This window comes from Neofelis nebulosa, chromosome 15 (assembly GCF_028018385.1).
Source record: "Neofelis nebulosa isolate mNeoNeb1 chromosome 15, mNeoNeb1.pri, whole genome shotgun sequence".
NCBI classification, from domain to species: domain Eukaryota; kingdom Metazoa; phylum Chordata; class Mammalia; order Carnivora; family Felidae; genus Neofelis; species Neofelis nebulosa.
Window position 1 is genome coordinate 67349668 of NC_080796.1, and position 27709 is coordinate 67377376.

Below are 27709 nucleotides of genomic sequence, written 5' to 3' on the forward strand. Positions count from 1 at the left end.
GTCCCCGGGAGATGCAGGAGGACAGTGGTTCTCCGAAGCATGTGGCCCTGGGCACGGTCACTGCCACAGTCCTTTACGGCACCTCTGCCCCCACGCCCACACCGCCCAAGGCTACAAGTCATTGACTGCATCTCACGGTAAACCCTCCGCTGGCTTCATTTGTAGGCTGTCACTGCTTTAATGCAAGACATGAGGGCAATGTCCCCAAAGCGGAGCCTCATTCCTTTCTCCAGGCTTCCAGGTCAGAGATCCAGGCTAATACACACTTCTGGATGCTGTGAATCATTTCTTAACACGGAGCTCTAGAGGCACTCCCTACACTGGATGTTTCCAGAAGCTGTATTGTGGATAACAAACAGTGCTCAGAACATTGGCATTTTGCTGCGTGTTTTGTTTTGTTTTTTTTTAAACCGGGCAGGTGCAGAAGTCTATAAAGATAAACATGTAGAAACCAATGGGGGGCAGGCAGAGGGCAGTGAGCTTATCAGATTTGGTGATTTTAAGACTTCAGACCTAAAGTCTTCAAAGTGACTGCCGGCCACCAGACTTGACCTGCCAGCCAGCAATGAACATGGGGTCACCTCCTGAAGGTGGGAACAGGTTGTCTTAATGGACCACAGCTTCCCCTGCGTGGTGACTACAGGCTGGGCACTGGGACCTGAGTCTGGGCAGCATTGAAAAATGTTGGGGATGGGGGATGTCCCCTCCCTCTCTCACATCCCCATGAGGAGGAGACTTCCGTTTCCTCTCCCTTGAGGGGGGATATTAGGTGGAACAGCTCTAGGGCCTGTGGGCATACACCCCTTTCTCTCTTCTCCCCACCGGAGAGTCACAAAGCCAACTTGGGGAGGTTGACTGGAAATGTCTTTCCTGGGAATGTGTCTAATGCAGTGAAACAGCCACTTGGGATTGTCTTTTGCTCTCACTTATCCATTTGGTCACTAGCTATGACATAGAAGGCCAAATGTCCAAAAAGTTGGGGTGTGGCATTACTGCCTGGAAGTGATAAACCAGGGACAATTTTTCCGTCCTCCCACCCCCATTGCCCACCCGATGCACTTGAGAATAGGGGTGGAAGCGACGTCCTGGTCAAAGGCTTCAAGAAGTGGTAAGCCTTCTTCCTACTCTCCCTTCTGCCAGCTAGATGTGAAGGACCACACAATCCAGGAGGGTGCAAGAGCCACAGTGTGGAAGGAGCCAGATTCCAGAATCACTGTACCAAGAAGAGGCACTTGGACCAGGAATACTGGCCTCAGGCTATTACCTAAGTAAGAAATAGACTGTATTGAATTTGAGGTTCACGCATGTTTGGTCTATTTGCTCCAAAAGTTTAGTGTCACTCTAAGTAGTAAACTAGGGGGGCAGAGTCTGGTCCACAAGTTTCCATGCAACTGGAAAAGGAAGTAATCTGAGCCCACCTGGCACACCAGACCTCCCACGAGTGTGTTCCAACGTCTAGGTTGCAAGAAGGAACACGAGGCCTCCAGTTTGGCTGCTGGTGATGTTCTCCAAATCAGCATGAGCAGCGAGCCTTATGCTATGGAGGCCATTGGGCTCTTAGCGTGTCCATTAATAAACATGATCCTTTGATCCTCATTGACTCTCCATCCCTTTGATCCATATTCTATGGATTAGAATCACCATCAGGATGAGAGGGTGAGTGATTAGTTCATTCAAGACATTCATACATGCCTGCCTCATTGGGGCTCTGGAGACTTAAGGTGTGAAAACAAGAAATCGGTCATGTGATGTCCCTGGAGGGATAAGGACACGTCAAATGCCAGATAAGTTCCATCCTGCTCATGGATGGGAAGACGGTGTCAACGGCTGGGAGACAGCCTAAGGCCTGGAGGGCTGACATGGCACTGTGGCCAGAACACTTGGAGACACCAAACACGGTAACAGACCAAATCCAAAGGTCAGGGGCGCAATGTGGGTGCAAAGAATGGGGAGAGACGCTTACATGGGACGGTAGACATCACGCATGGCAGACGTGCAGATGTACTAGAGAGACATCTAGCCCACAACTGCGTATGATTCATCACCCAGATTCCTTCCTCTAAACCACCTCTCGGGTGCCATGATTTTCCAGCTACTGTGATTTCCCAGCAGACAAAGAGAAGGAAAGGGAAGCCACCGGGTAAACAGCTGTGACTTAAAAACTTAGAATCTATTATGGAAAATCTCCCTGGTATTTCTTTTAACTGGTGCCTGGTGGGTGGCCCCCAGTCGTAGCTAAGCACACAAGATGGGGTGCTCTGCCCGCCCGCAGCACCGCTCATAATTGCCCGTAAGAGCTCCCTCCCTACTTCTTCCCTTCCTCCCTTCTTAGTTCACAGGTGAGACAGGTGGCTTGTGTGGTCATTCGCCCCCCCTGCCCTGGTCTGGAGACTTTAAAATGATTAGGGCCACAGTGTAAACCATAATCCACACTAACACAGCCCTAGTTTGGGTTGCCAGCACGTTAAGAGAAGAAATTTACACAAAATACAAGTGTATATATTTTTTGCAACAAAAGAAACTATTTATTTGGAATATGCATTACCAGTACAAATTAGGAGACTGTCAAACCTACACCGTGTTAGTATCATTAGAGAACACAAAAGTTCAGTTGGAATCAAAAGGGACCGAAGCCTGTGCTCTCACAGAAGCAGAAAAGCTTAAACTTTCAAAACCAAAAACAGAGCAGAACTTTGTAGGTTTATACTCTGAATAATAAGAACAGGGGAGGGGAGCAGGAGAATAAAACCAACAACCAAAGGAAAGCACTTCAAAATCATGGAAAACGCCAAAGGAAAGAAAGGAAGTCGTAAGAGAGGAAAGGGGAAAAACATGAATGTTTTATTAATTTTAACAAAAGGAAAAAAAAAAGTTTACAAAAAATAGAAGATTCCAGAAAGCTTTGAGCTGGGTGTTGAAACCGTAAAGGTGATGTGAAAAGCTCGTCATTACTTTGTTGACTCAGGAACAAGCGTGCAGGTGTGTGGGCAGAAACACTGGCAAACCTTTGTTCCGCGGTCCTGCACCGTGGCCTACACTTTCCTTGCTTATGTTCTGGTTGCTTTCTGGACACTTAATCATTTGTTGAATGCAAGATATTTATAATAAGCTTCTTCCAGATCATACTGCTTTCTTTTCCCCTAGAACTAATAAAAAACATTCCAAATCAAGCCAGTTTAACCGTTTGCTTGAAGCAGCCGCCTACATCAGAGACGTAGAAGAGGTTTGTCGTCAAGAAATCAAACTTCACCTCTGGCCATTAAAAGGAGAGCACTGAGTCGGGCTCGATTTCTCAACTCTTCGTCCAAAATCAGGATTCAAGAGATCAGTAGGCCGACTGACTGACCCCAGGGATGGCGTCCTGGATCGAGTCTATGCAGCCAATGGTCCATCACACCAGGATTTCCTGTGGGATGCTTCTGGAAGAAAAATCCTCTCTGGTTGTAAGAGGGCTCATGGAATGTTGTTATTAATCAGGAAGAAAGAAAGCACTTTGTCGTGACATTCACAGGCAACAAAGGGCGAAAAGTCTTTCCCTTCCTTATAAAATGTCTCCTGGACTGACTCGCTGAATTTGTAAAGGGCCAAAAGGAGAACCCAGGTCCCTGACTGTGTTTTTTCTCGGGGACTGTGGGAATGCCACACGCTCTGGAAATACAGGGGAGCGATGTGACGTCACGATGGGCTTCATCTTTGTCTTTGAAGTCAACTGAATTCCGGAGCAAAATAGAAGCACAGGGAAACCGCCTACTCTACCAATGCCATCTTTTCACATCACCTCGTGTACATATTTAAGGAATAAAAACAGCAAGAGCATAATCCTGACAATTAAAAAAAAAAAAGCACCCCCCCCGTAATAAACAAACCAAAAATAACACAAAACATAATTTTTTTTTTATATTTTAAAGAGTAGGAAGAAAGAAAGAAAAGAATTTATTTCTGGGTCTCAAAGTTAATAAACATAACATGTTAGGTTGTACCTATGATGCTTCACTATCCCAACCTTTTTTTTTTCTTTTTTTTTCTTTTTTTAGTTTACAAAATGAATTACTGTCACTTTTAAACATTGTGAAACAGGAAATGAATGTGCACAACTCGACACTTTTCTAGCATTCTTGAACTAATTCACAAATGCAAGAAAATAAAAGAAAAATGGGGGAAATGATTAATGTAGGTAGTCTGGCGTGAGAAACAAATGCAGGAATGATGCGTATTGTCACAGAGAGAAGAGGGGAGCCCCCCCCATCCTGTTTTGCGTGCTATGAGGGTCATTTTTTAAAATTTTTATTATAAACACTATTAAATCCAGACCGCTTTTTTGGTTTTTTTTTCTTTATCTGAATATACAAGAACATTCATTATCAAATGTTCATCATCAATACTACAAAGAACGAGACACAAGTCGCAAGAAACAATGGAAAATGTTAATAAAGCTGAAAGAATCGTCGAGTATTTTTTTTTTTGTATTTTTTAAAGTTTTTTTTAAATTTGAGTTTCTGTAGTTTCATCTTTTTTTTTTGGTATCGAAGTCAGGTTTTTCTGGGCAGAAAAATAAAACTCAGAAGGAAAAGAGGTGGGGGGGGGGGGGCGGGGAAGGTACGTGAGAGAAGACGACCAGCAAATAACCACCACCACAGCAAAGTAAAAAGAATCAATGTAAGGAAGGTGCCACTTGTCACAAAGTACTGCACAGGCGTCAGTTTCACGCCAGGGGAAGGAGTCAGGGATGAAGAGGAAGAGGTGATGAAGAGTTACAAGGTGGGCAAACCCAAGGGCTACTTTTTCTCAGGGGAAATCGGCTGCCAGGGAAGATGGAGCGTTCTCGCTCCTGTTAGAAAATGCAGGAGTCCTGGGGCACATTTTGGTATCTGTAGGATTGACCTAATATGGATTCCCAGGGAGCTGTATTTCCAGAGGCACGCTCTCTCCATCCCCTTCCTTCTGCCGCCAGAGATCCCATGCTTCGCTTACCGTCGGGGGATCTGGCAGCTGCCATGTTGGACGTGATGGAGGGCGTGGAAGGGAGGTGGTGGAAAACTGGAGCAGACAGGGCGGAGAGAAGTGCTGGGTTGGGAAGGTGCTGGGAGAGGTGAGAATCAGTGCACACTCCGGTGGGAGAGGAACTGTCTGTGCAAATGCAGCTCTGCTCTGTGTCATCAACTTCAAACGGCAATGACTCAACCCAAATCTGGAATCATTCTTCCTGTGTCCCAGAGAACCCTTTTGGGTCTCTTCTGTACTGTGCTCAGTCAGCCATGTGTTCCAACTGTCCTCCTGTGTGGGTGGTTTAGATTCCTGATGCTAAGCAAGACTCTCCTCTGGTTCTACAACTACGGGGTGGTGGGTCACAAGATGGCTCTTGCCAAGAAGCCTCCCTACCGAGCCCTGTTCTGATTGGGGCACAGGTCAGCAGACACAACCTTTCCACTGCTTTTAGTCATCACGGCCTTATCCCATCTTGCCGAAGATTTACTTTTTGCCTCTCCTTCAAATTCACACACCTTCCTGTTTCTTAGGTAACCCCTCTCCCCAGTACACACAGGAAGTTTCTATTCCTTACTGGAGTGCCATGCACGATTTCCATGACCTTGTTAGACGGCCATCCTCACCCCTCAGGGTCTTATATTTCTCCCACAGGCCTCTCAAGCAGAGTGCGTGTGACAGGCGACTCCATACTTACGAGGCCACGTGCTGGATTCCAGTACAAACGAAGAGAACCGGGCCCTATTTTTCTAGTTTGGAGGCTTCTCTCTAGTCTATGGAACCACACAGACCAAAACAAACAAAAAAGCAACACCATCCCTTCCTTTCTTTGTCATCGTGGCAATGACCTCAGGATACTGATGCTACCTAGACGCTGGAACAGGGAAACCGTACGTTGCCCCTACGTGGCATGAACTGGGTTAGTTTGGAGATAACACTTCCCCTGACTTCACGTTTACGGATCGCATACGAATGAAATCAATTTCTTCGGTCTCTCACAAGCCTCTTGGTAAGCCAGGCCTAAGAATCCCCATTTCACAGATGAAGAGAATGAGGCACTGAGAGATCTGACCAACCTGCTTCCACTGAGTCAAGTTACAGAGCCGCCATCGTTCCCGCTGGCACAGCTGGCTATGAGGAATGTAAGCTCAGGTGACACTACTGAGTAGCTCTCTAGTACGTAACTCTTCTCTCAGACATTCCCGGGGAATGAAAATCACTGGGACGATTTCACGGAGAACATCACCGCCCCTTTCCCCATCGCTCCCAGGTCTTCAAATGAAGCTGGCAAAATGTGCCTGGGCCGTGTGCTCACACAACCCCTCCAGAACAAGAATGTGGTGCCACGGAACACTCCGGACAATTAATGCAATGTCCCTAATATAAAAACAAAACCAGAACAGAACCAAAGCCATTGCAGACATTGCTTAGTACTGTGCGTGGCTCCCTGAGAGTCCAGAGGTGCTGGGAACGGGAAGAGCTTACACTGCAAACCTGGCTTCCACCGTGATTGGTCCCGTGTATGCAGTTCTGCGTGCAAGCTGGGGGGCCGCGGGGCCTGGAAGGTTCAGGCACGTGCTGTTTCTCTGTCTCGGTGAGCCTCGCTCAGAGCCGCTAATTCCCTCTCCTGGGCTAACTGCTGCGGTTGCTAACGTGGGTATTTTTGCAAGCGGCCTGTGACGGATCTGGAGAAAGTGAACGTGTGAGACCGCGCGCGTGCGTGTGCGAGAAGGTGCCGTTGAAGGGTTTCAGGGTGAGAACGTTCTACTCTGTAGCGGTTCGTTCGTCGCCATGCCCACTCGGATCTGGTTTTGCGGTAGGTTCTGGACCTTGCTTACTAAGAGTTGCATGGTCTCCAAAGACTGTGCCTCTGAAACCAAGAGCTGTTAGGAGAAGGAGGAGAAAGTCTCCGAGAATTCTGCCCTTCTGGTTGCTTCCGTCCTCTCCTGCTGCTTGACTTCCTGCCTGGGGATCAACCTAGTGGAGGTGAGACCGGAAAACGTGGCACCTTTAGAAGCCCAGCTATGGCAGTCCCCAGGGCACAGCTAAGGCTGGGGAGGAAGAGGAAGAAGTGTTCTAAGCAGAGCTGGCCCAGGGAGGGGAGAGCAAGAGAAGGCAGGGGGCCTGGAATGAGTGGGGCAACGTTGCGCATTCCTGCTAAGAGGTAGTGAGAGTAAGAAGAGAAACTGAGAAGGGCTGCCTGTTCACAGAGGGAGCGAGGGATCCGAGTGAGGTAAATCTGGCTCCTCAAACCACCAGCGTGAAAACATACAAACACGTTTATTATTTTCTTTGTATTTTCTTTCCTCTTTAAATTCCTCTAATGGTTGAAAATATCCTTCCGTGATGTAAGAGAGGGCGGGGGCCCCGGGAGTCTAGGACAGAGGGAAGGGGCGGGAAAAATGGCGGACACCAGGCTGACAGCTGGAGGCAGGGAAGGGTGGCTTCTACCCAGAAAAAAAAAAGGGAAGAGAGTATAAAGAAGTGTCCAGATTGGCTGAAATAGCATCCCAAAGAAGAGAAGAGAAGGAGACTCTTATTGTGTTTGCTGATTGCTTCGACCTCCAGTCTGACCGCTTCAGCGTTGGGAGAGAAACCCTCCCTCCTGGCCCTGTCCCGACTGGGGCACAGGGTCAGCCGGGATGCGATTGCTGGGAGATCAGTTGGAGGTATCAGAGTGAACACTGCCAGGGCCTTCTGTAGGGGAGGTCACTGATGAAGGGGTAGTGGCATCCTGCCAACCTCCATTAGCCTAGAAGGGAAAAAGGGAGAGAAGTCAGTCTTCTGAGATTGGGTGGCCATTTTGAGCAGACAATGACAACAAGGCAACTTGTGTGAAGGGCCTAGCACGGTGCCTGGCACATAGGACGCTCCTCGGCTGGGCCGCTATTCTTGTGGTTGGTAGTACTCCCTCCACCCTCAGAGGAGTTTGGGCCCTCCCATTGAGCCTTTGGACACAAGGTTAATACCCCCCACTTCTCGAAGCTCTTTGAAGTCAGTTCAAGCTGTCAGATGATCATGGTGATGCTCTAGGGGAATGACAGGTCGAGGGACCCAAGTTCTGGTTCCGACGCTGGCCATGGCTAGCTGTTGACCCTGGTGAAGCACTTCTACGTCTTTGGGTCTCGGGTTCCCCTTTAGAAAAATTAAAAGGTTGCCCGAATGCCTTCTAAAGCCTTTCTATGCGTGTTCCGTACGTTAGGGGATTCCAGGCACCTGTTCTGTGCAAGGTTCTGTACTAGATGCTCTTGGGTATACAATGACGAGTTGAGATACGGTTCGTGGCTTCAAGGAGGTGGATAAGACACGCATGTGAATGAACTATCATTCAAGGCAGAACCTAAGAAATAGTACAACCCAGTTGTTATGACGGTTCAGATGAAGGCAATACCCCATCTTGTTGGAGCATCAGGGAAGGCATCATGGAAGAGGTAGTCTTTGAGGTGAGCCTCGAAAAGTACAGAGGGTGATTCAGGCAAATACAACAGGTGAAAACAAAGGTGGACCAGGGACTGATCTACACAAACATATCTAGAGAGGTGGTGATCCAGGAAGCTGTAAGTTTGATCTATGTTTATAGATCATTTTTCTAAGACTCTAAATCCAGAAGCATCCAGAAATGGAATTGTTCTGAAAGGATTTATTTTGATGACCACCCCTTTCCAAAAATATCCCCCCGTTAAAATGGCTGGAGGATGATTTGCTAGAGTGGTTAATTCACGATGCATAATTCAGGACTGTTTATGTATTTTAAAGCATTGAAATATAAGTGAGCTAAGATGCCTTTGCCCCCTCCTCAGTTGCTGTGTTCCTTTGGAGTTAATGTACCTCAGCTCTAAAAATGTGAATGTTGAACAGACCAGGTCTTGGGCATTCTGGGTCAATTATTTTCTACTGTACTCTCCACTCATTTTTTTCCCTGAAATATTTGGGGTTCATGACACAGGTGTTATTATTGCCACTTGGGAGGGGTCACAACTTCCACTCTAGGATACTCCAGGGCACCCAGGACCTACATGCAAACGTGTTCACATTTCATTCATAAGAAAGCAGGGGTGCGAGAGAAAAGCGGGCTTCTGGTTTATGACTGAGACACACGGGCTTCTCAACCTTTGAATCCGGGCTCCTTTTCCTCTGCCCTTCTCATCCTCTTGGCTTTCTTTTTCACTGGCTCACCCAAAGGATGTTCCAATTTTCCCGGGAAAGCCGGGCTTTTCATTCAAAGCAGCTCCCACCAGTTACCTCTACACGAGGATGGATGTTTTTCCACACCTCCCTAAAGAGCAAGCAGGTCTAGATACTAAGAGGGCAAAAGGTTAGCCTGGGCAATGCCAAGGGCATTTCACCTCAATTGGGGATCCATGAATAATTGCACGAAAATCCAAATCTCCATCTCCTGACCTAGTCAGTAGCTCCTCCTCCCCCTCTCCCTGCCCGGCACATTTCTCTTGCCCTTGGCGAGGGATCGGAAGGGGAACAACGAGGAGGAAACGGGAACTCTTTATTTTACGGTGATTCTTTCTGGGGCGCCTGGGTGACTCAGTCGGTTAAGCGTCTGACTCTTGATCTCGGCTCAGGTCATGATCTCACGGGTATGAGGTGGAGACCTGCGTCGGGCTCTGTGCTGAGCGTGAAGCATGCTTGGGCTTCTCTTTCTGTCTCTGTCTCTCTCTGCCCCTCCTCCGCGTGCTCTCTCCCCAAATAAATAAATAAACATTTGGGGCGCCTGGGTGGCTCAGTCGGTTAAGTGTCCGACTTCGGCTCAGGTCACGATCTCACGGTTCGTGGGTTCGAGCCCCGCGTTGGGCTCTGTGCGGATAGCTTAGAGCCTGGAGCCTGCTTTGGATTCTCTGTCTCCCTCTCCCTCTGCCCCTCCCCTGCTCATGCTCTTTCTCTCTCTGTCTCTCAAAAATAAATGTAAAAAAATAAAAATACAAAAAAATATTTAAAAATATACAACAATCCTTTCTGGGTTGTATAAAAATATACAACCATCTTTCTGGGGCCAACACCCTGTCATATGATCATAATCATATTAATTCAGTTTCCTAACGCAGGTTTGTCACAGGGGTGGCAAGAGGTTCGTCCCTCTTCCCGACCAAGAACATATATATTCTGGTGCCATTTTAGGAGGAGTGGGAACAGCGATCATACTCATTTTACCCCAAAGAAAATTCTTTAATGTCATTTATCTTTTCTGATTACAAAAGATAAGCTTATATAAGATTTTCAAATACAGTATTTGCAACTGGATATGCAATATAATATTTGGAAAATAGAAAAAGCATGAAAAACAAAATGCGCAACTCTCAAAATCCTACTGTGCAAAGATAGCTAACTATTAGCATTTTGATACCTGTCTTAAGAATGCTTTTTTTATATGTGTGTGTTTAGCAGAGATAGATGGATAAATAAGTAAATGGCGGGGTGTGTGTGTGTGTGTGTGTGTGTGTGTGTGTGCGTGTGTGTGTGTTTGCTGAGTAGTACAGGATTTTAAGAAAACTTCACAGAGCTTCCTGAAGTACAGTGTCATGAGGCAGAGAATAAAGTGTTCGTGCAAGAAGAGAAGACTCACGTATCTTGGAATCGACCTGGTGGGGGACGTGCAGATGTGGAAACCCCAGGAAAGCAGTCCACGTCCATGTCAGAGTACAAGGCGCAAAAACGTTTCACGACATCGCGCTCCTAAGATATCACTACTCTTACCATTATTTAGCCATGCTTCAATTTCATTAAAATAACTTAGTAGAGAAAATGAGCCCGGCGGTGTCTCATTCGGAGGGATCTGGCAAGGCATCCTGGACTGACCAGAAGATTCCAGGAGACGCCTTTTGATTCGGGTGTCTGAGAGAAATCACTCAAACAGGAGGCCTTTGAAGAAGTTTTGTTTTCTCAGACCAGTGCACAGGATGCCAGAGGGTACAGGAAACTCACAGATGGTAGAGACAGGAAGCAGTTCAAGCGGACACCAAAACTGGCATCTTCATTATGCTAGTTGGCCCAGTGAGGAAGAATATATGAGACCTCTTAAAAATAAATAAAATCAATCTCTTTTCTTTCACTCCCCCTCTATCCATAAACACACACGCAGACACACACAACCTCAGATTGGGCGGCCAGCTATCTATCCCCTTGTGCCCGGGGCCCCTCAACATTAACACTGAAGTCCTGGATTCCTGTAACTACCCTCCCCCCCCCCGCCCCCGCGGCCCCCGCTAAAACCTCCGTGATCAGAAACTGCGAGCAAGCCCGACTTCGCCAGGTTTCCCGTAAATCACTCTGGCTGCTTCGGCGGCGCTGTTCCAGCCTTAATGCAAGCAGTTCAGAGGCTGCTCCGTCTTGGGAAACAGCTGACCTCGCTCACTGCCGCGTTAACCCTGGGGAGCAATTCCTTCCCGCTTCCTGACTGCGGGTGCATATTAAGTAGGAAACTCCGCCTTTGTGTGTTTATTTATCTCTGGGGCGGGCGCAGGGAGCAGGGAGGATGGTCTCATTAGCGACCGTGGGGGCAGGGGGTGGCAAGAAATAAGACTTTCCTTCTGATTTTTCTTCTGCGCCCCAACTTCCGCCTTCACTCATCTTCGGATGCAAACCTCCCTTTAGAACAGACACACTCCCTTCAAAATGCTGATGTCGGAAGCGCACTGAGGCCTCACGGGGGTGGGAAGGTGAAATCTGCAAAACCAAGTGTGCCCTTGTTATCTCTAGGAACACGCCTCCTGCAGGAGCCTTTACATTCGCAGCTAGTCGTACAGGAAATTCTGCGGCCTGTGGCCTGGAAGCGAGGCCTGATCTCACATTTAATTCCACCAGATGAAGCCTAAGCCAGCAGCGGGCTCATCATGGAACCTCCTGGAGGAGGAAGCCAAAGGAATACACAATTAGGACAAAATGCACACGGTTTCCCAGACAAGAAAACCCGGACTTTCAAACACAAATTAAAGAAAGGGATTTGGGAACAAAACATTTCAGAACAAACAAACGACTACGGACTCCACATCCTGCCCGAATGAATTTGGCACGTAATTGATATATACCCAATGTTGCTGGGACCCCCTCTAATGGATAAGGCGCAGCGAGCTCTGAGGCCAGGGATGGGGCAGTGGGGGATGGGACACCCACCTGGGTTCTCCTGACCAAACGCGAGAACACGGAATTGTCCCTGAAGCCCCGACTTCTCTCCCTCTCTCTCTCTCTGCCACCTTTCCGAGCCCAAACAAGGGCCACCTGCCTCTCCCCTGCTGTTGTTGAGGATACAGCACCGCTTTCAGCCCAGAGCAGTGGCTGCTGAGCTGAGAACTGCTAGTCCCACCCTCTGCTCCTTCCCGCTCTTCCTCTGAGCTTACCTTAGCAGCACACCATTGATGCAGAGAATTCATCACCTGATGTGACAGCCCGAGCGAAGCCTGGCACTAAGAAACTCTCATTTGCAACCCAGAAATACGCTGAGGTGCCACAAACTGGCTGATGTCAGCACCAAGGAGAGCTCGATGTGCATATGGGCCAGATGCCATTACCAGAGATGCCTTCGGCGTGGGTGGGGAGGCGGACGTGCTCCAGGCCCCCAAAGGCCCGGCACTGGTGGGGCCGGCCAGGAAGAAAAACAAATGAAACGGGGACGTGTGCTCCCTCTCCATGCGGACAGGCATGCACAGACAAACACACACAGCCACCACTCATCAGCGGGGACGTCGGCTCACTCGGCGGGGCCACATCATAGATCGACCACTTTTCCAAGAAGCTCGAAGAACGATGTTTTCCTGATATGCGCACACTTTTCCCAAGATTATACCCCGAGCATTTGCCCCTGGGGACAAAACAGTCAAAGTTTCCCCGGAAAGTCTGACAACGGTTAGTAGGTGCCGGCCCACTCTGACAACCTCTGGTCCTACCTCCAGCTGCCCCCAGAGTGATCTTCCCAACATGTAATTGTGATCTCCCTCTTTCACCTTCAGTGGCTTCTCATTAGCCTCCAGATGAGGTTGAGTGTCCTCATCAGGCCCACAATGTCCTTGATCTTGCTCACTCCCCAACGCAACCCTTGTGTTTCATACTTCAACCGTTAGCAGGCTGCTAAGAAATTCCCAGAACAGAGGAGTCAGTTCATGCCTGCTTCTTTCCCCTTGAAGACCCCACTTATCCAATGACATGCCACTCACGCCTTGTACTGTTTTTCAAGACTGAGGTTAAGTATCCTTGTGCCCCTATCTGCCCCCTGGCAATGTCTCTTCCTCCTGCAGGTTCCCCCCCACCCCCCGCCCGCCTTCTCTGTATGCACCTGTATCACAGTACCCGGGCGGCCATACTGCATTTGTTCTTCTATATGTCTGCCTCACTCATCAGATCACGACGGCTGGGCTGTGGAACTTTGCTTCCGAAGTGCCTGCCACAGCACAGACTTTAATAAATATCTCTTGGAGGGGCCTACGAAGAAGCACATAAACGTTCAGCGGCAGGCACTCCAACGTTCCTTCTCCATTGTGGGCTTGGAGGGATCCACGGTAGCAGATCCGGGACCTCCGCGGTTTAGTCTGACTACACGGAAAGAGCTTGTGAGCACCGAGAAGATACTCAAGCGATAAGGCAGAGGCAGTGCCAGGTTGCAGGGTGACTTCTACATCCAGGAAGTGAACTCTTCTCTTACTCAGCAGACATCAAGGAGATCTGGTATTTCACCCCAGATCCTAAATAAGGAACTATATGATTAATATTCATACTGTTCTGTACCGTTTCTTTAAAAAACAGTTGGAAAAAAAACCCAACAAACCCAAACACTGGATCCTGCCTGTCGTGGCTCCACAGCTTAGCTCACCATGTCAACAAGGGCTGTTCTCCAAAGGGCACGGGGAGAGCCTGGCATCTGGACTGGCCTCCTCGTTGCCTCCTCCGGCTTAGTGGGGTTCACGGAAATGTACGGAACAGACACAGTCCCTGTGCGGCCTGCAGGGGCTTTTCCCATCTTTATCCTCTCTGAGGCTGAGACTCCCACGCAGATCCAGCTTCTACCACCTTGGGATCTGGGAATGGAGCCGCCAGAGAAAATAGAGGACGCCTCCCAAAGCTGGGATAAACAACAAGTAACTGTTAAGTGTACGTCTGTCCTGTGCAGTGTCTACATTCACTAGATCTGGGCATCCCTGCTGGGGAATAACAGGTACACTCAACCCAAAAGATTCCATTCTGGCTCACCTGGGTACCCCAGGCAACTCAGAATCAATTTTGCTGCTTGTCCTGCTCTGACCTTTTGCACCTGTTTCTTTGTACAGGTACTTCTCTTCTGCGGCTAAAGCCACCTCTGCCAAATCCACGGCCAGCTTCTGCGTAAATTCCCGCTATTTCTGCCAGTTCGGCTGAGACTGAGATCGTGACTTGCTCTTGCAACTCGAAGCTTGCTCTGGAGCCTCAGCTCACCAACTCCCACCTGCCATCACATTTCCCCGGAGTCAACCCTCTGCTTGGATTATCCCCATGCTGCTGGCCCCAGAATCCCTACTTCCATGGTCCCCTGACCGCGGAGGGTGTCCTCCCTGGTTGCCACCTGCCACTCGGTCAGTCCCTGGTGACCTTCCAGCCGGGTCCCACCATGCCCTCCCTTTCTAGGCGGGCCCCACCGCAGCTTCTCGAGCCTCGAGATTTTGCCCTGAAAGGTCTGTATATGTTAAGACAAATCAGCCGTTCCTGGTAGAGAACAGATACCCTTGCTGACCGAGACTTCAGTAGTTTCAGCTGAATAACAGATCACCCACTGCCCAAGTGAGGGTCCCTTTTGCTCTACAGATGAAATCCAGCTAGAGGCTCTTGGCCTTTGCCCGTCCCTCTCCTCTGGCCTCTAGAAACCCGCATCATCTTCCACGGCCTGGCCAGAGAGCCACCTCCTTCCTCTTTCAAGGCATACCATCACCCACTTCCCTAAATGCCAGGACCCCCAACTTTTTGACCCTTCATGTTGACTTTTAACCATATGCAGCTCTTATTGATTTAAAGGTCTATGTGAGTACCGGCTCTTCCTCATGGTCACCATTTCATTCTGATCCACAAATACGTCTCCAGTGCCTGCCCCGTGCTACGCACCGGGCATACAGTGGGAGATACAACACATCTGACATCTGCTCTCCTGCTGCTTCCTGCCTCGTGGGACACAGAGATTAGATAACTTGTCAAAAGGACAAACGTAGATTCTAGGTGGTAGTAAGTGCAAGGAGAGAATATAGTAGGGACCTCATTGCACTCGGGCTTCTGGGAAGTCAGCCCAGAGGCGAGCGGATACAGACAAGTAGAAAGAGGGGCAAAGAGGCCACTGGGCAGAGAGAGAATCCTTTCCCAAGGCTCCAAGGAACTGAGAGGAGGCCAGAAGCAATGGAACCAGGAGAAGAGCAGCCACGGCAGCAAGATGGGGCCGGAGAGTGGCAGGGCTCCATTATGCCAAGGCTTGCAGGCCATATGAATGGCTTTCGTCTTCAGTCTCAACGAGATCACAGAGCATTCAGCCACAGGGCCTCAGAGAACAGGGATCACGTCTCACCAGGAGCCGCTTGGTTAAGCCCTCGAGTTGGATGAACAGAGAAACGAATGCCTTCAAAGCTTCCGTTGGCGGCCTGCCCTGTGCGTGCAAGGCTGTCGGGCCGCCGGTGTCCGCGATAACTGCACAGTAATGCACGGATTGTGGTAGCGATTCTCTTACTCTGGTGGATGAGTCTCAAATGGTACACAAACCCTGCGGGGGCTCCTATTCCTACTTGTCAGGCGAGGAAACTAGGACTCAGAAACTAGAATTTGCCAAACGCAGTCCCCGCTCTGTGCCACTATTTTAGACACTCCGAATTTGAAAAGGTCGGGCTGTGTGACACGTGTGGGCACCACACGCGAAGCGTGGCTTAGGGCTGAAGGCAGGGGATTCGTGTCTGTGGTTCCCCTTCAGGGAATCTTTGCGCTGTTTAGGAAGATGCCGGAACCTATGAGCCACAAGACGGCCTCAAAAGAGATTTTTAGGGGATTCTCATACTGCTCACTCCTAAGCCTCAGTCCACCTCACCAAACTTGGTTTTGGACAAGACAAAGCTCTACTGCCCTGGGGTTATGCCACTGCGGGTAGCGCCATCTTGGTAGTTAATACTAAGTCACCTTATCCGGAAAGGCGGGGTCCTGCTCCAAGACCTGTGGAGTAAATTTGGTGGCCATCTACCTGGTAGGAGCACGGACTCTCCATGACCAGTCGCTGCCTCCAACCTTATCTGGCACACACTCTAACTGCTGCCCGAGGGGTGCCCGTCGAAACCCAACCACAAGACCATCGACTGCCACGTGGTCACCGGGCGGCACCCTGCCAGCACCCCGCACCACACGACTCAAGTGCACATGGAGGTCGACTCTGAGATCAAGACCTATGACGGCACTGTCTAAGCTTCGTCATTTATTAAGTCATCTGTTGTGAAGGCCCGCAATCAATACCGTCCTGTAAGGCGCTTCAGACACAGAGGATGGTTTTGGGTGACCCTTTCACAGCTCGCACGGGAGATGAAGTAGTGTGAGCTTCCAAGTTCATCCGTTGGGTTGCTTTCTTATTTCTGTTAAAAGTGCACATAGGACGGTGACACATAACGTTTCCACGTCCCACCGACTTACGGAGTCCCTATGTTAAATGTACATCAGGAGTTAAAAATCTGTTTTATTTAACTTTGCAGAGTCAAGGAAAATAAGTTCAGCTTGATTTAGCTAAATCGAGGTGCCTCAGTGCAGAAAAGTATTTATATCTGAATAAACATCCTCTATGCTCAGACCTGCAGAAACCAGCACACATCCACACTTACACACATCCACACACAGTGTTCACAAACAGGCAAAATGTCGACACACTTTGTCATATTTACATAAAGCTACTACGCATGTAGAAAACACAACACCTGAAGAATGCATACATGAACACGCACACACGTGCACACACACACAGATGCTGCTTCTGGAAAAGAGGAGCTGTGTAAGACAACAGAACATTGCATCTACTCATATGGCCAAATCTGGATAATGCAAGCAAAGGGTATTTTTAAACATTTTTTTTTTAAACTCTCAGTATAAATTATCCGACGGGCTGATTCTCCACAGCCTCAAGTTCTTCATTTTATTTTTGTAACCTCTGATTTTGCTTTGGCTTTTCTGAAAGGCTTTTATTTACTCAGGGCACACACAGAGATTGTATACACACCTTCACCATGAGCAGTAGCCATGCACAGAACACACACACGCACACACACACACACACACACACACACGCATGGTGTGGACCTGGAAGCTATTTACCATCACACAGGAAGCTAAAGCCCTTACACTTTTCTGACCATCCAAGAGACAGCAATTACCCCAGATTATCAGACCAACAATGACATGCCATGTAGAGAGAGACACTGAGCCAACTCCGCGTCCCAAAGACTGGCATATTCAAGTACACTTAGGACATTAATAGCAATTTACGTGCCATCACTGAGACAAAGCCACAAAGGCGCCACTGGCAGCCTCTTATTTTGAAGCCTGTTATTTGTGGGAGTTACAGGCTATAATCACAACAGAAACTTTCAAAACCCTTATCTTCTGTGACGCACCAAATCTATTTCAGAGTCATAATTGCTATGTCACCGGAGAGTTTGCTGCTTAATGCACTCAAATGCCATTTAGTGTTTGCAGGGTCATTACAGCTCACAGAAGAGGGGGGTGGATACGGTGGGAAGCTGTAGGGGAGAATGCAGACAGAGGACGTTGAGGGGAATGTGCTAGAATGGGGCACTAATTTATTTAAGGAAGGGTATTGTTGTTTTGAGAATTCCACTTACTGACAGAAATGAGAACAAGGGCTTGAAAACAACCTATGGACTGGAGAATTCAGAATTCATGGGTCCCCCCCTGAGATCTTCTGTGGATGCTGGGGAGTGGCCTCTTTTCTTCTGGGATTCTCAACCAGGTGCGAGAGTGGGTTGATTTTTTAAAGTTTAATTTTTTTTTTTTTCCCTTTTACATTGTTCCAGAAACCTCCGCAGTGGGAGTCTTCCATTGGTGCTGTGGGCTTGGGAATCTGACCTGGCTTTTCTGTATGTGCTCTGATATGGAACCACGAGGGCAGAGGGGGACAGCGCCGGTGATGTGTCAAAATTCAACAGCCCAGAAGAATGTGCTCCCTCACAGGTGGCAGGAGAAGATACCAGGAGACTGATACGGCAGCCAAACTACCAGAAAACAGCCTGTCACTCAGAAGACCATGTTTTAGACCTAAGTCGAGCTAAGGTCATAAGAAAGCTTGTTAAATGTCTGTAGCTTTCTTTCTTCATCCGGGGTACAAACTAGCCAAGGACTTACTCGGCAAATCCTAATACTTCCGGTAGTATTAGGGTAAACTGTCCAGGAACATTTGACTGATTAATATATCTCTAGGTTTTCCAAGAAAACTCTTGGGTTCTACTTGATAGCCCTGAGTTCTTTCATAGACTAGAAATATAGAAAATGGTAAGTGAATTCAGATTGCAGGGTTATTATTATTTTTTTTTAAAGATCAACACCAGTATCACTTATAGATTTGCCTTTAGTTTTCCTAGGATAAAAATCCACCTTTCACGCTGAAGAACTTTCCACAGAAACAAGACAGAATGAGACCTGGAGCCTTATTCCACAAGAGCCCTCTTCTGCTGAGAAATAAGAGTTCTCTCTATTTTCTACAGGTTGGAAAAGTGCACGATGGGATAATAACCTTCTTGTATAAAAGTTCTTAGAAATCGATACAAAAAGATGAATATTTCATACAAGGCTAACAAATGAAAGACGTTCAATCTCACTAGTAATCAAAGAGATACAAATTAAATTAAAATAAAAATGAGATGCCGTTTTTTAGTTTGATAATTGACAAAGATTAAAAAAACTGCTAAGACACTGTTCCTGAGAGTGAGGAAGCAGGAATGATCGTAAACTGCTGCTGGGAAACATACATGCATAGAAGTTTCCAGAAGAAAAATTTGCCATACATCACCACGGCCTTAGACTAGTTCATATCCTTCGATCTGGCAATTCCATTTCTAGGAATTTATTCAAGGAAATAACAGAAAATATACAGTGAGTCTTCTGTAGTATGATGTTTACCACAGTGTTTTTAATAATAGTAAAAAAAAAAAAAAGGAAAAGAAAACAGCTTGCATGGTCCACTGTACAGATTAAGTAAATTATGGACTTTCCCTATAATAGACTCCTGTGTGGTTATTAAAATTATGTTTGAGAAGAAATGTTTAGTGATATGGAAAATATTCATAATATATTTTTAGTCAAATAAGTAGGTTACAAAATGATACGTTCGATACGATCATAGCTTTTCTACACCTACACAAAACATACTTACACACAAAACGCTAGAAAGCTGGAGAGCAAAAAGTTAGCAGTAACTTCCTTCCATGTGATTTTCCTGCATTCTCCAAATTTTCTATGTTAAATATTAATTTTTAATCAGAAAATAAAAAGTAAATGCAGGAGCGCCTGGGTGGCCCAGTTGAGCGTCCAACTCTTGATTTCGGCTCAGGTCATGATCTCACAGTTCATGGATTAGAGCCCTGCATCAGGCTCTGCACTGTCGGCATGGAGCCCGCTTGGGATTCTCTCTCTCCCTCTTTCTCTGCCCCTCCCCTGCACTTTCTCTGTCTCAAAATAAATAAATAAGTGTTAAAAAAAAAAAGTAAATGTAAAATTTAGACAAAACGTGTGCGGGAAAGTCCACATCTGATTTAGGTCTTTGTCTTGTGTGTTTGAAAGGTCTTGGCCAACCTCCAGAGCTCACTGGAAAACAAACCAGTGCAATCAATGGTCAAATAAATATAGGTCAGAGGCCTTTCTTAGATGGAGGGAAGTAGGACTCTTGCTTAGAGAAGAGAAAGTTATCAAATGACTTCCAAACTCTCTTCAAAACATAACTACCTGGGGCGCCTGGGTGGCGCAGTCGGTTAAGCGTCCGACTTCAGCCAGGTCACGATCTCGCGGTCCGTGAGTTCGAGCCCCGCGTCAGGCTCTGGGCCGACGGCTCGGAGCCTGGAGCCTGTTTCCGATTCTGTGTCTCCCTCTCTCTCTGCCCCTCCCCCGTTCATGCTCTGTCTCTCTCTGTCCCCAAAATAAATAAAAAACGTTGAAAAAAAAAATTAAAAAAAAAAAAAAAAACATAACTACCTGTGAAGAATGTTAATCAGTTGTGTTTCCCTTGCCACAAAAAATAAGGTCAGAGAAGGCGAAACATAGCAATCAACTTAGATGAGATGCAGAGTTGCTTGATTTTCCCTGCCCTAATGCCCAATGCAGTAATGGGGTAATAACCGATTCCAAGAAAATGCTTGCCAATCAAATGAATGGGCAAATGAATGAACTGTGGATCAAGCTCAAGGACACAGAGACAACACCTGTCCCAGAAGAAAGAGAAGTTGGAGGTAAAGGATGCATTCTAGGCTGTGATAAATGGGAAGGAGGATGAGGAGCGGGGGGGTGGGGGGGAGAGGAGGAGGGGGGGAGGGGGAGATGAAGAAGAAGAAGAAAAAGAGGAAGCAGGAGCAGCCATTTTTGTGTGTGGGAGAGACATTCTGAACAACAGAAACACAAAAATACGTGTGTTTGTGGGGATTCTGGGCAAGCAGAAGATCCAGTCACAGGCCTTCTTGCTGGTTTAAAAATAAATAAAGGGAAAGGGAGAGGGAGAGGGAGAGGGAGAGGGAGAGGGAGAGGGAGAGGGAGAGGGAGAGGGAGAGGGAAAGGGAAGAAGAGAAACGTCCTGACTACAGGTTCAAGGATACTCCATGCAAAAAGCATGCATTAAGCACCTACTATGTACCATGCCTGAATTGAAGGCTAGGATACAAAACTAGGGTCCTTCTGTTTAGAAATCAGGGGGCCTAGAGAGAAAGAAAAGCAATCAGAAAAGGACTCCCATTCCAACCCAGTGAGCTAAGTACTACGTACATCCAGTCTGCAGGGACGGGGAAGTCCTTCTAGGAGAAGATAACTCTGAGCTAAATCTTTTAAATTGAGTGGGATCATGAGATCCTTGCCCAATGCCATAGATTCTGGGCTATGGATTCTATCGCTTGAGAATTTTGATCGGTAGGAATTGCCTGTAGGAAAGACCAAACTCAGTAGGACAAGATGCGGACAGAAGGGACATTTACAGCACCAGGCACTTGCAGAGCCCGTAGTCTACGTGGGAAGCGCCAGGCCAGGTACTTGAGATTTTCAACAGCGAAATCAATCACGCTGGACAAGGAACAGGAACGGATACCTACACGTCTGTTTTGCTCACCTTCCGTTCTGTTGTTGTGATTGTTCTGATGCCTGGTTTTGCCTCCCTCTGAACATTTTTTGTTTCCATTTGGAAATGTCCTACTTGTTTTAATAAACTTGAATTAAATAAGATAATGCATATAAAGTGCCTAGCACATGAGAAGTCAGTAAGTGTTAGTTATTAATACAATTATTAACTGTCATTTTAGCCTGTTAATTTTCTATCCTTAGTGTTTTTTAATTGTTCTTTAATTTACGGCTTTATACCACTTCCTTATTTTATTACCACTTGATCTGTTTTATAATCTTTGTAAGTACGTTCTTAGCTGATGTTATTTATTTTAACTACTCATCCTAGCTTATTTTATGTTTTTATTGTTCTCTTTAGTAATTGTGTTTCCTAATTGCTTTAACTTTCACTTTGCCACTTCACATGCAATTTCCTCTTTCTCCCACCATTTTGTTCCTCCTGTTGGTTCCCCTGTCGTTCGTTAGTATACTCTTCCTTCCTGATTCTGTTCTTCTTTCCTTGCTCTTTTTTTAAGAATTTTTCTTAATGGAAGTATAGTTGGCATATTTCCTAACTCTTTGAATTTACTATTTGTCACTCTTTTTTATATTTAAATTTTTAAAGTTTTACTCCTATTCTACTATCCTTGTACTTTGTTGCATTTAGTTTTTAATGTACTGAAAATGCCAAGTGTTCAGTGTCAACAAAGAGGAGGGACGGTCCCGATAGAGGTCGCGGCAAAGCAAGGTGATCTCTTCTTATCCTTCCTGTTGGTCCAGGAGAGACCGTTACTTCTGTAGTTGTTCCCCCAGTTTCTTTTTTTTTTAGTGTTTATTTATTTATTTGGGGGAAAGAGAGCAAGCAGGGGAGGGGCAGAGAGAGAGAGAGAGAGAGAGAGAGACAGAATCTGAAGCAGGTTCCAGGCTCTGAGCTGTCAGCTCAGAGCCCGATGCAGGGCTTGAACCCACGAACCGTGAGATCATGACCTGAGCTGAAGCCAGACACTTAACTGACTGAGCCACCCAGGTGCCCTTTCCCCAGTTTTTTTTTCTTAACGCTAATCTTCCCCCTCTAAAGCCATTATTTAACATGGGTAAGCTACTGAAGTAACAGGCTAAAATTTCCTCTTCTTCTATTTTACTGTCCCCAAGTTAAAAAAAAAAAAAAAGATTTCTCTTGATTTCATATCTAGATTCCTCCAACAGTCTTGCCATCTATTTTAACAAACCACCCAATTTCTCCATGAGGAGACCCTGGGCCTAAAGTTTCTGCTCTCTCTCATGTATGATCACTGGGTCCCTGGCTAAGTTGGTTAACCCGATAGGACACAACAGCAGAGACATATAGGCCACATCCAGGGAAGGACTTTCTAGATTTAATTTTAGATTTTTAGATTTAATTTTAGTAAGAGAACCAACTGGTCTTAAGCATTCCATGCGCCACCCAAAAAAGGATACATAACATAATAGTCATAACTGAGTTCTCATTCTTTTCCATATCAGCCAGGCTCTAAAATATTTATGACCAGGAAACGTAACAGATTCTCTGAGCGGGAGGATCGTGCCAATTTCCTTTACTTAACATAAGAACTAGAGGTTCAAGACTCCCTCTGGACAGAGGGAAAGAACAGAGGCCTTGGAGTCACTTGGCCGGGTCCACATCCAGGCTCTAGCCCTTTCTGGCTGTTGGATCTTGAGGAAATGACTTAATCTCTCTGTCTGTTTTCTCATCCACAAAATGGAGAAGAGAGTGTTAATAAAAACACTAGACTATATCAGGAAACCCACGAAGTGTTCCAAGTTAGTATTCTCAGTATAGGTATTCATGTAAGGTCAGGTTTGCCTCAGAACTTTAAGTGTGGAGTTAGCTGTGCCTTGGCTCTCTTGCCCCTCGGAAAGGGCACAGAGTGTTCAGTAGATCTCTATGACTCCCAGCTCTGGCATGAGAGGGGCCTGGAGCTTCTCTCCTCCGGGTTTCACCCCCTCCGGTTATCCCCTTAGTCTCGGGGTTGGCGGAAGATGGGCTTGCACACTCCCGCGACAGGTCACTTTCCCTAAGGAGGAATAATTTTGGACGGATGTGAGGCTTTGAAAGATAATAGGTTTGTATACATTTGGCTTCTGAACTGGACTTCAAGTTAAGGGGGCTAGAGAAGAAAAGGGAGAAAAAGGCAGAAGATAAGAGGGGATCTATAAAAGCTTCTAAGCGAGGAAATCCACTATAATTTTCAAATATCATTAGTGTCTGTTTTTATGTATTTCAAAAGTTTTAATTATGGAAAAGGGAACACAAGTCCCTTTAAAAGCAGTGATATCAAGTCCGAACCTAAGGCAGGTGTCGAATAAAGCATCCAATTTGATGTAAGGTGGACTTCTTAGCAGAGTCTGACTCTCAGGTCAAGCGAGGGGGCGAGTGGTGGCGAGGGAGACATCTGATGGGCTGGAGAAACACAGACTATTCTATGGACAATTTGTGCTCTGTCCTTCTTTTTCCTCTGTTTTTGTTTTTGTGGACTATCAAAAAGGGACAGACACAAGAAAGTAAGGGCAGTAAACTTCTATGCAAATGTACTATAGTCAAAGCTCAAAAAAACATACACTTCTTCTCTGCACACTTAAGTGTGTAAAATTTTACCTTGAAAGAGAGAAAAAAAAAAACTGTGATCAAATAGTGAACTCTAGTTAATGATACACATACCAGTAATGTTTATTTAGGAAAACCTGTGCTGCTGTCTACAATTTACTTTGAAATGCATCAGAAAAAGCAAGCTGAAGGGTGCTTGCATGGCTCCGTCTGTTAAGTGTCCAACTTTGGGCTACGTCATGATCTCACCAGCCCTGAGTTCGAGCCCCGCGTCAGGCTCTGTGCTGACAGCTCAGAGCCTGGAGTCTGCTTCAGATTCTGTGTCTCCCTCTCTCTCTCCCCGTCCCCCACTCACACTCTCTTTCTCTCAAAAATAAATCAACATTAAACAAAAGAAAAAAAAGAAAAAGTAAGCTGGATTGGTAGATGGACAGAAGGATGCAGACAAGGACAGATATATGATGAAGCCAGCAGATGACAGAATTATAGGTGGTAGGTATACTGGTTTTACTGTCAAAGTCTTCCAACTCTTCGTATGCTTGAAAAACTTGAAAATAAAACATTGGGGGAAAATTTTAAAGTAATATCCTTAATGCAAGGAAAACAACATAATCCCTTCTCGTGGGTGAATCCTAAGCAGCATTTAAATGTGCTCCTTGCTAGAGCAGAACTTCTCAAACTTCATGTGCTTAGGCATCACCGGGGAATCTGATTAAAGCACAAAATCTGATTTAACAGTCTTGGTGGGGCCCAAGCTCACAAGGTCTTGGGCAATGCCAAGGTTGCTGATCTGCGGGCCATGCTTTGAAGAGGCCAGCAGGTCAGGAAGGAAGGAACAGCTCAGCAGCGGCCACCAGAGAAGGCTCTGGGCACCTGGGGAATATGAAACAGAAATGAGACCTCCTATAAGCTCCAAACGGTTTTTGGATGTAAAGAAAGGGTTCAAGAGGAGTTCAAAGACACGTCCTGCTTAGGCTTGAAAATGATCAGGTTAGATGAATTAATGGCTGCCAGAGTTGAAAATTACTGCAAATAGAGCCATAATAAATGTGCCGTCTATATATTTACATTTTAAATCTCCCTCCATATTATTTCATTGTTTAAAGCATATTATGCTAATCACAGTTAACTTCCTGTGCACAGTTAATTTTTAATACAGTTCTATTTACATTAGGAAAGGCTTATTTAAGCAGAAAGCATGCTTTTCTGGGCTCTGTGTCAGGAAGTCTCCTGTTTTCACGGCATGGCTGCTGATTCAACACTATCATCCCACCTTTGGTGGCTACTCCGTGACTGGCAGGGCATCTAGAATGTTCTGTGCAATATGGTAGCCGCTAGCCACACGTGGCTATTTAAATTGCAATTAACTCAAATTAGATACAGTTAAGAATTTGTTTTTTCAGTCACACTAGCCATATTTCAAGTGCTCAACAGCCCTGTGTGGGTCATGGTTAACTTATTGGACAGCACTGAAATAGAAGCAGGGATGGAATGAGATGAACTCCGAGCCTTTCTAGGGTTCTGTGACTTTACAGAGTGCAGGAACCATGTCTTATGATGATGGATATTAGAAGGTTCTCAACAAACATTTGTTTAATAAAGCATCTATTCATTTATTTAGTTATATGGTTAGTTGTTCTAGACTCAAATCAGTCCCCTGCCTTCTGCCTTATTCTCTAAGTGCAGAATATAAACATCGAATATTTAGAGAGATGGAAAAAAATTTCCTCAAACTCAAATAGAGTCAAATAGAGATTTTGAAGTAGAGATTTTTTTAAGGTACCAAATCTTAAAATAACAACTGGATTATCTAAGACACAGGTCTCACATTTTTGTCTGAAAACAAGCTAAGACCATGGAACTCCTTCCCACAAGGCAAGGAGCCATCAGCAGTTATCAATGCCAATGTTTCCCACGATTAAATTCAGGCAATTTAATTAGCTTAATTTTTACTGAGGTCTAGAGGAATCCGGCCACTTTCAGGAGCAACTGCAAAACCAAACTGTCCTTTTGAGGTTGTGATTTTTTTCTTTTTAGAGCAGACAGCGGGACCGACTTGAGTCTGGAAAAACTGACCAGATTCTAGCCCAAGGATAGCATGGCGATGGGGCCAAATGTGGGCCCGACTGGACAGGATGCTGTAAACTACCAATTCCAACGAAAACAGCATGGTGTACATTGTCATCTCACAGATGGGACTCTTTTCAAAAAGACAAATTTCTCTTTAATTTATAGCTCTAAACGATTTCCCTTCCAGTTGTTATTTTCCTGGAAATGGGGAAATATCATGTTTTCTAAGTAGCATATGATACTGGGAGAGGCCACAGACATCTAGCTCAGTTGTCCTTTTTAGAGTTCAGGAAACTGAGTCCTATTGAGGGAAAGCGATTTGTCCACGGTCACACAGGCGGAAAGTGGCAAAAACAGAATACACGCACACACACACACACACACACACACACACACAACCACACACACTATGGATGTGATCTTGCTTGGAACTAGGTTTGAGACCAAGAGATTTCTCCATGACTACTCCTACAGAGAGATAAGGAGTGTCTAGAACAAAGGATATGTATTACAAGACCACAGTATGGAGGAAGGTGGATTTCTTAAACTATGCTGGTTGGTCTTGGGTCCGTCTGTTCTGCTGTAGAACTCACTTTCAGATTCTCTTTCCTAAAATTCAGAGTAGATTGGCTCCCTTGTTCGAGTGTTCCAAGAACAGGAAACCTGGTCACAAAGTGCTGAATGACACTGAAAACTAAAACATGTGCTGACAGGCATCAGGATTTTACATAATCTAGGTACAGGCTTTCCCCAACCTGACCTGGATATAATAGGATGTCGTCTCATTCGCCAAGGTCAAAAATACTGACTTATTTATTGGATGGATGGATGGATGGATGGATGAACGGACAGATGCACGGATGAATACATGAACACATGAGTGCATGAGTAAGGATGCCACTGGACAATTTGGACTCATTCGTTTTCTGTACCTTTAAGGGCTTTCCCCTGGCCACGGAGGAAAAACAATGGATGCCTAGGACATTACAACATTAAGATATTTGTTTTTGCTTCTCCAACTATTGTGGGCTCAAATAAAATGCTTTTCCCTTCTCAAATGCTGAGCTGATATGGTATTAAGGTTTAAAGGCCTCATCAGATAAGAAACTAAAGGGGCTGCCTCTGTTTCCCTTTGACTCTGCCATAAAAGAAAGCCAGGCTGGAAGCTTCTGGAAGGCAGGAGTCCATCTATCTCATTCCTGCTGCCTTCAAACCCTCCAAAGACTGGTTCACCATGTTCAGACCTGTTGATTCTCATCACTCCCTTCACCCTTCCAGCCTGGGCCTGTTCACTGGCCCCCTATCGCACCATCAGAAGGTCCCGAAGGCAGGTAAGCGGGGGGCATATCTGGATATGTCTTTGTACCTTCACATTTCAAATTCCACTTGGCAAAATAGAAGAATTGAAACTTCATATAATTAAAATGAGTTTTTAAAGATTTGCATATGAATTTTAATTATCACCCTAACTTCCCAGTCCTACAATTTCACACGTGGCAACGTCTTATTAATATATACTTTAAGTGGAGGGAGGTCTCTCAGAAGTAGTTAAGAAAAAATTAAAATGATGGCACGTAGCCAAGTATTACCAAGTAACCCTTCTGATATCTAAGCGCCTGCAATGTGTTCAATAGGATGCTATTTTCATCCTCAAGATTTATATTTTCTTTATTTCCTCAATAAGTGTCCTTTTTTTCCCTTTGCCGAACATGGGAGAAAAGCAAACCCAAACAAAAATACAGATGCTATGGTTTCCAAAGAGAAAAGTTTCATCTCTGTTTT

The 27709-nt window shown here is 46.0% G+C and overlaps 1 protein-coding gene and 1 long non-coding RNA gene across 7 annotated transcripts in view; both read right to left on the reverse strand.

The window, feature by feature from the left end:
• Window positions 1-2498: 2498 nt before the first annotated feature.
• The window catches only part of PBX1 (PBX homeobox 1), a 299046-nt gene continuing 273835 nt past the window's right edge, over window positions 2499-27709 (reverse strand). For all 6 annotated transcript variants that reach the window (XM_058700010.1, XM_058700006.1, XM_058700008.1 and 3 more), the window contains one exon: window positions 2499-7735. Coding sequence is in view for 4 of the 6 variants with exons in the window: in XM_058700006.1 (XP_058555989.1) it covers window positions 7643-7735 (93 nt within the window). In the remaining 2 variants the exon portion in view is untranslated. The remainder of the gene's footprint in view (window positions 7736-27709) is intronic.
• Window positions 7742-20464, reverse strand: LOC131495252 (uncharacterized). Its single transcript, XR_009253858.1, has 5 exons — window positions 20167-20464; window positions 11206-19920; window positions 10792-10974; window positions 10559-10668; window positions 7742-8323 (listed from the first exon to the last, which is right to left on the reverse strand). It is a non-coding gene; the product is annotated as an uncharacterized LOC131495252 (long non-coding RNA).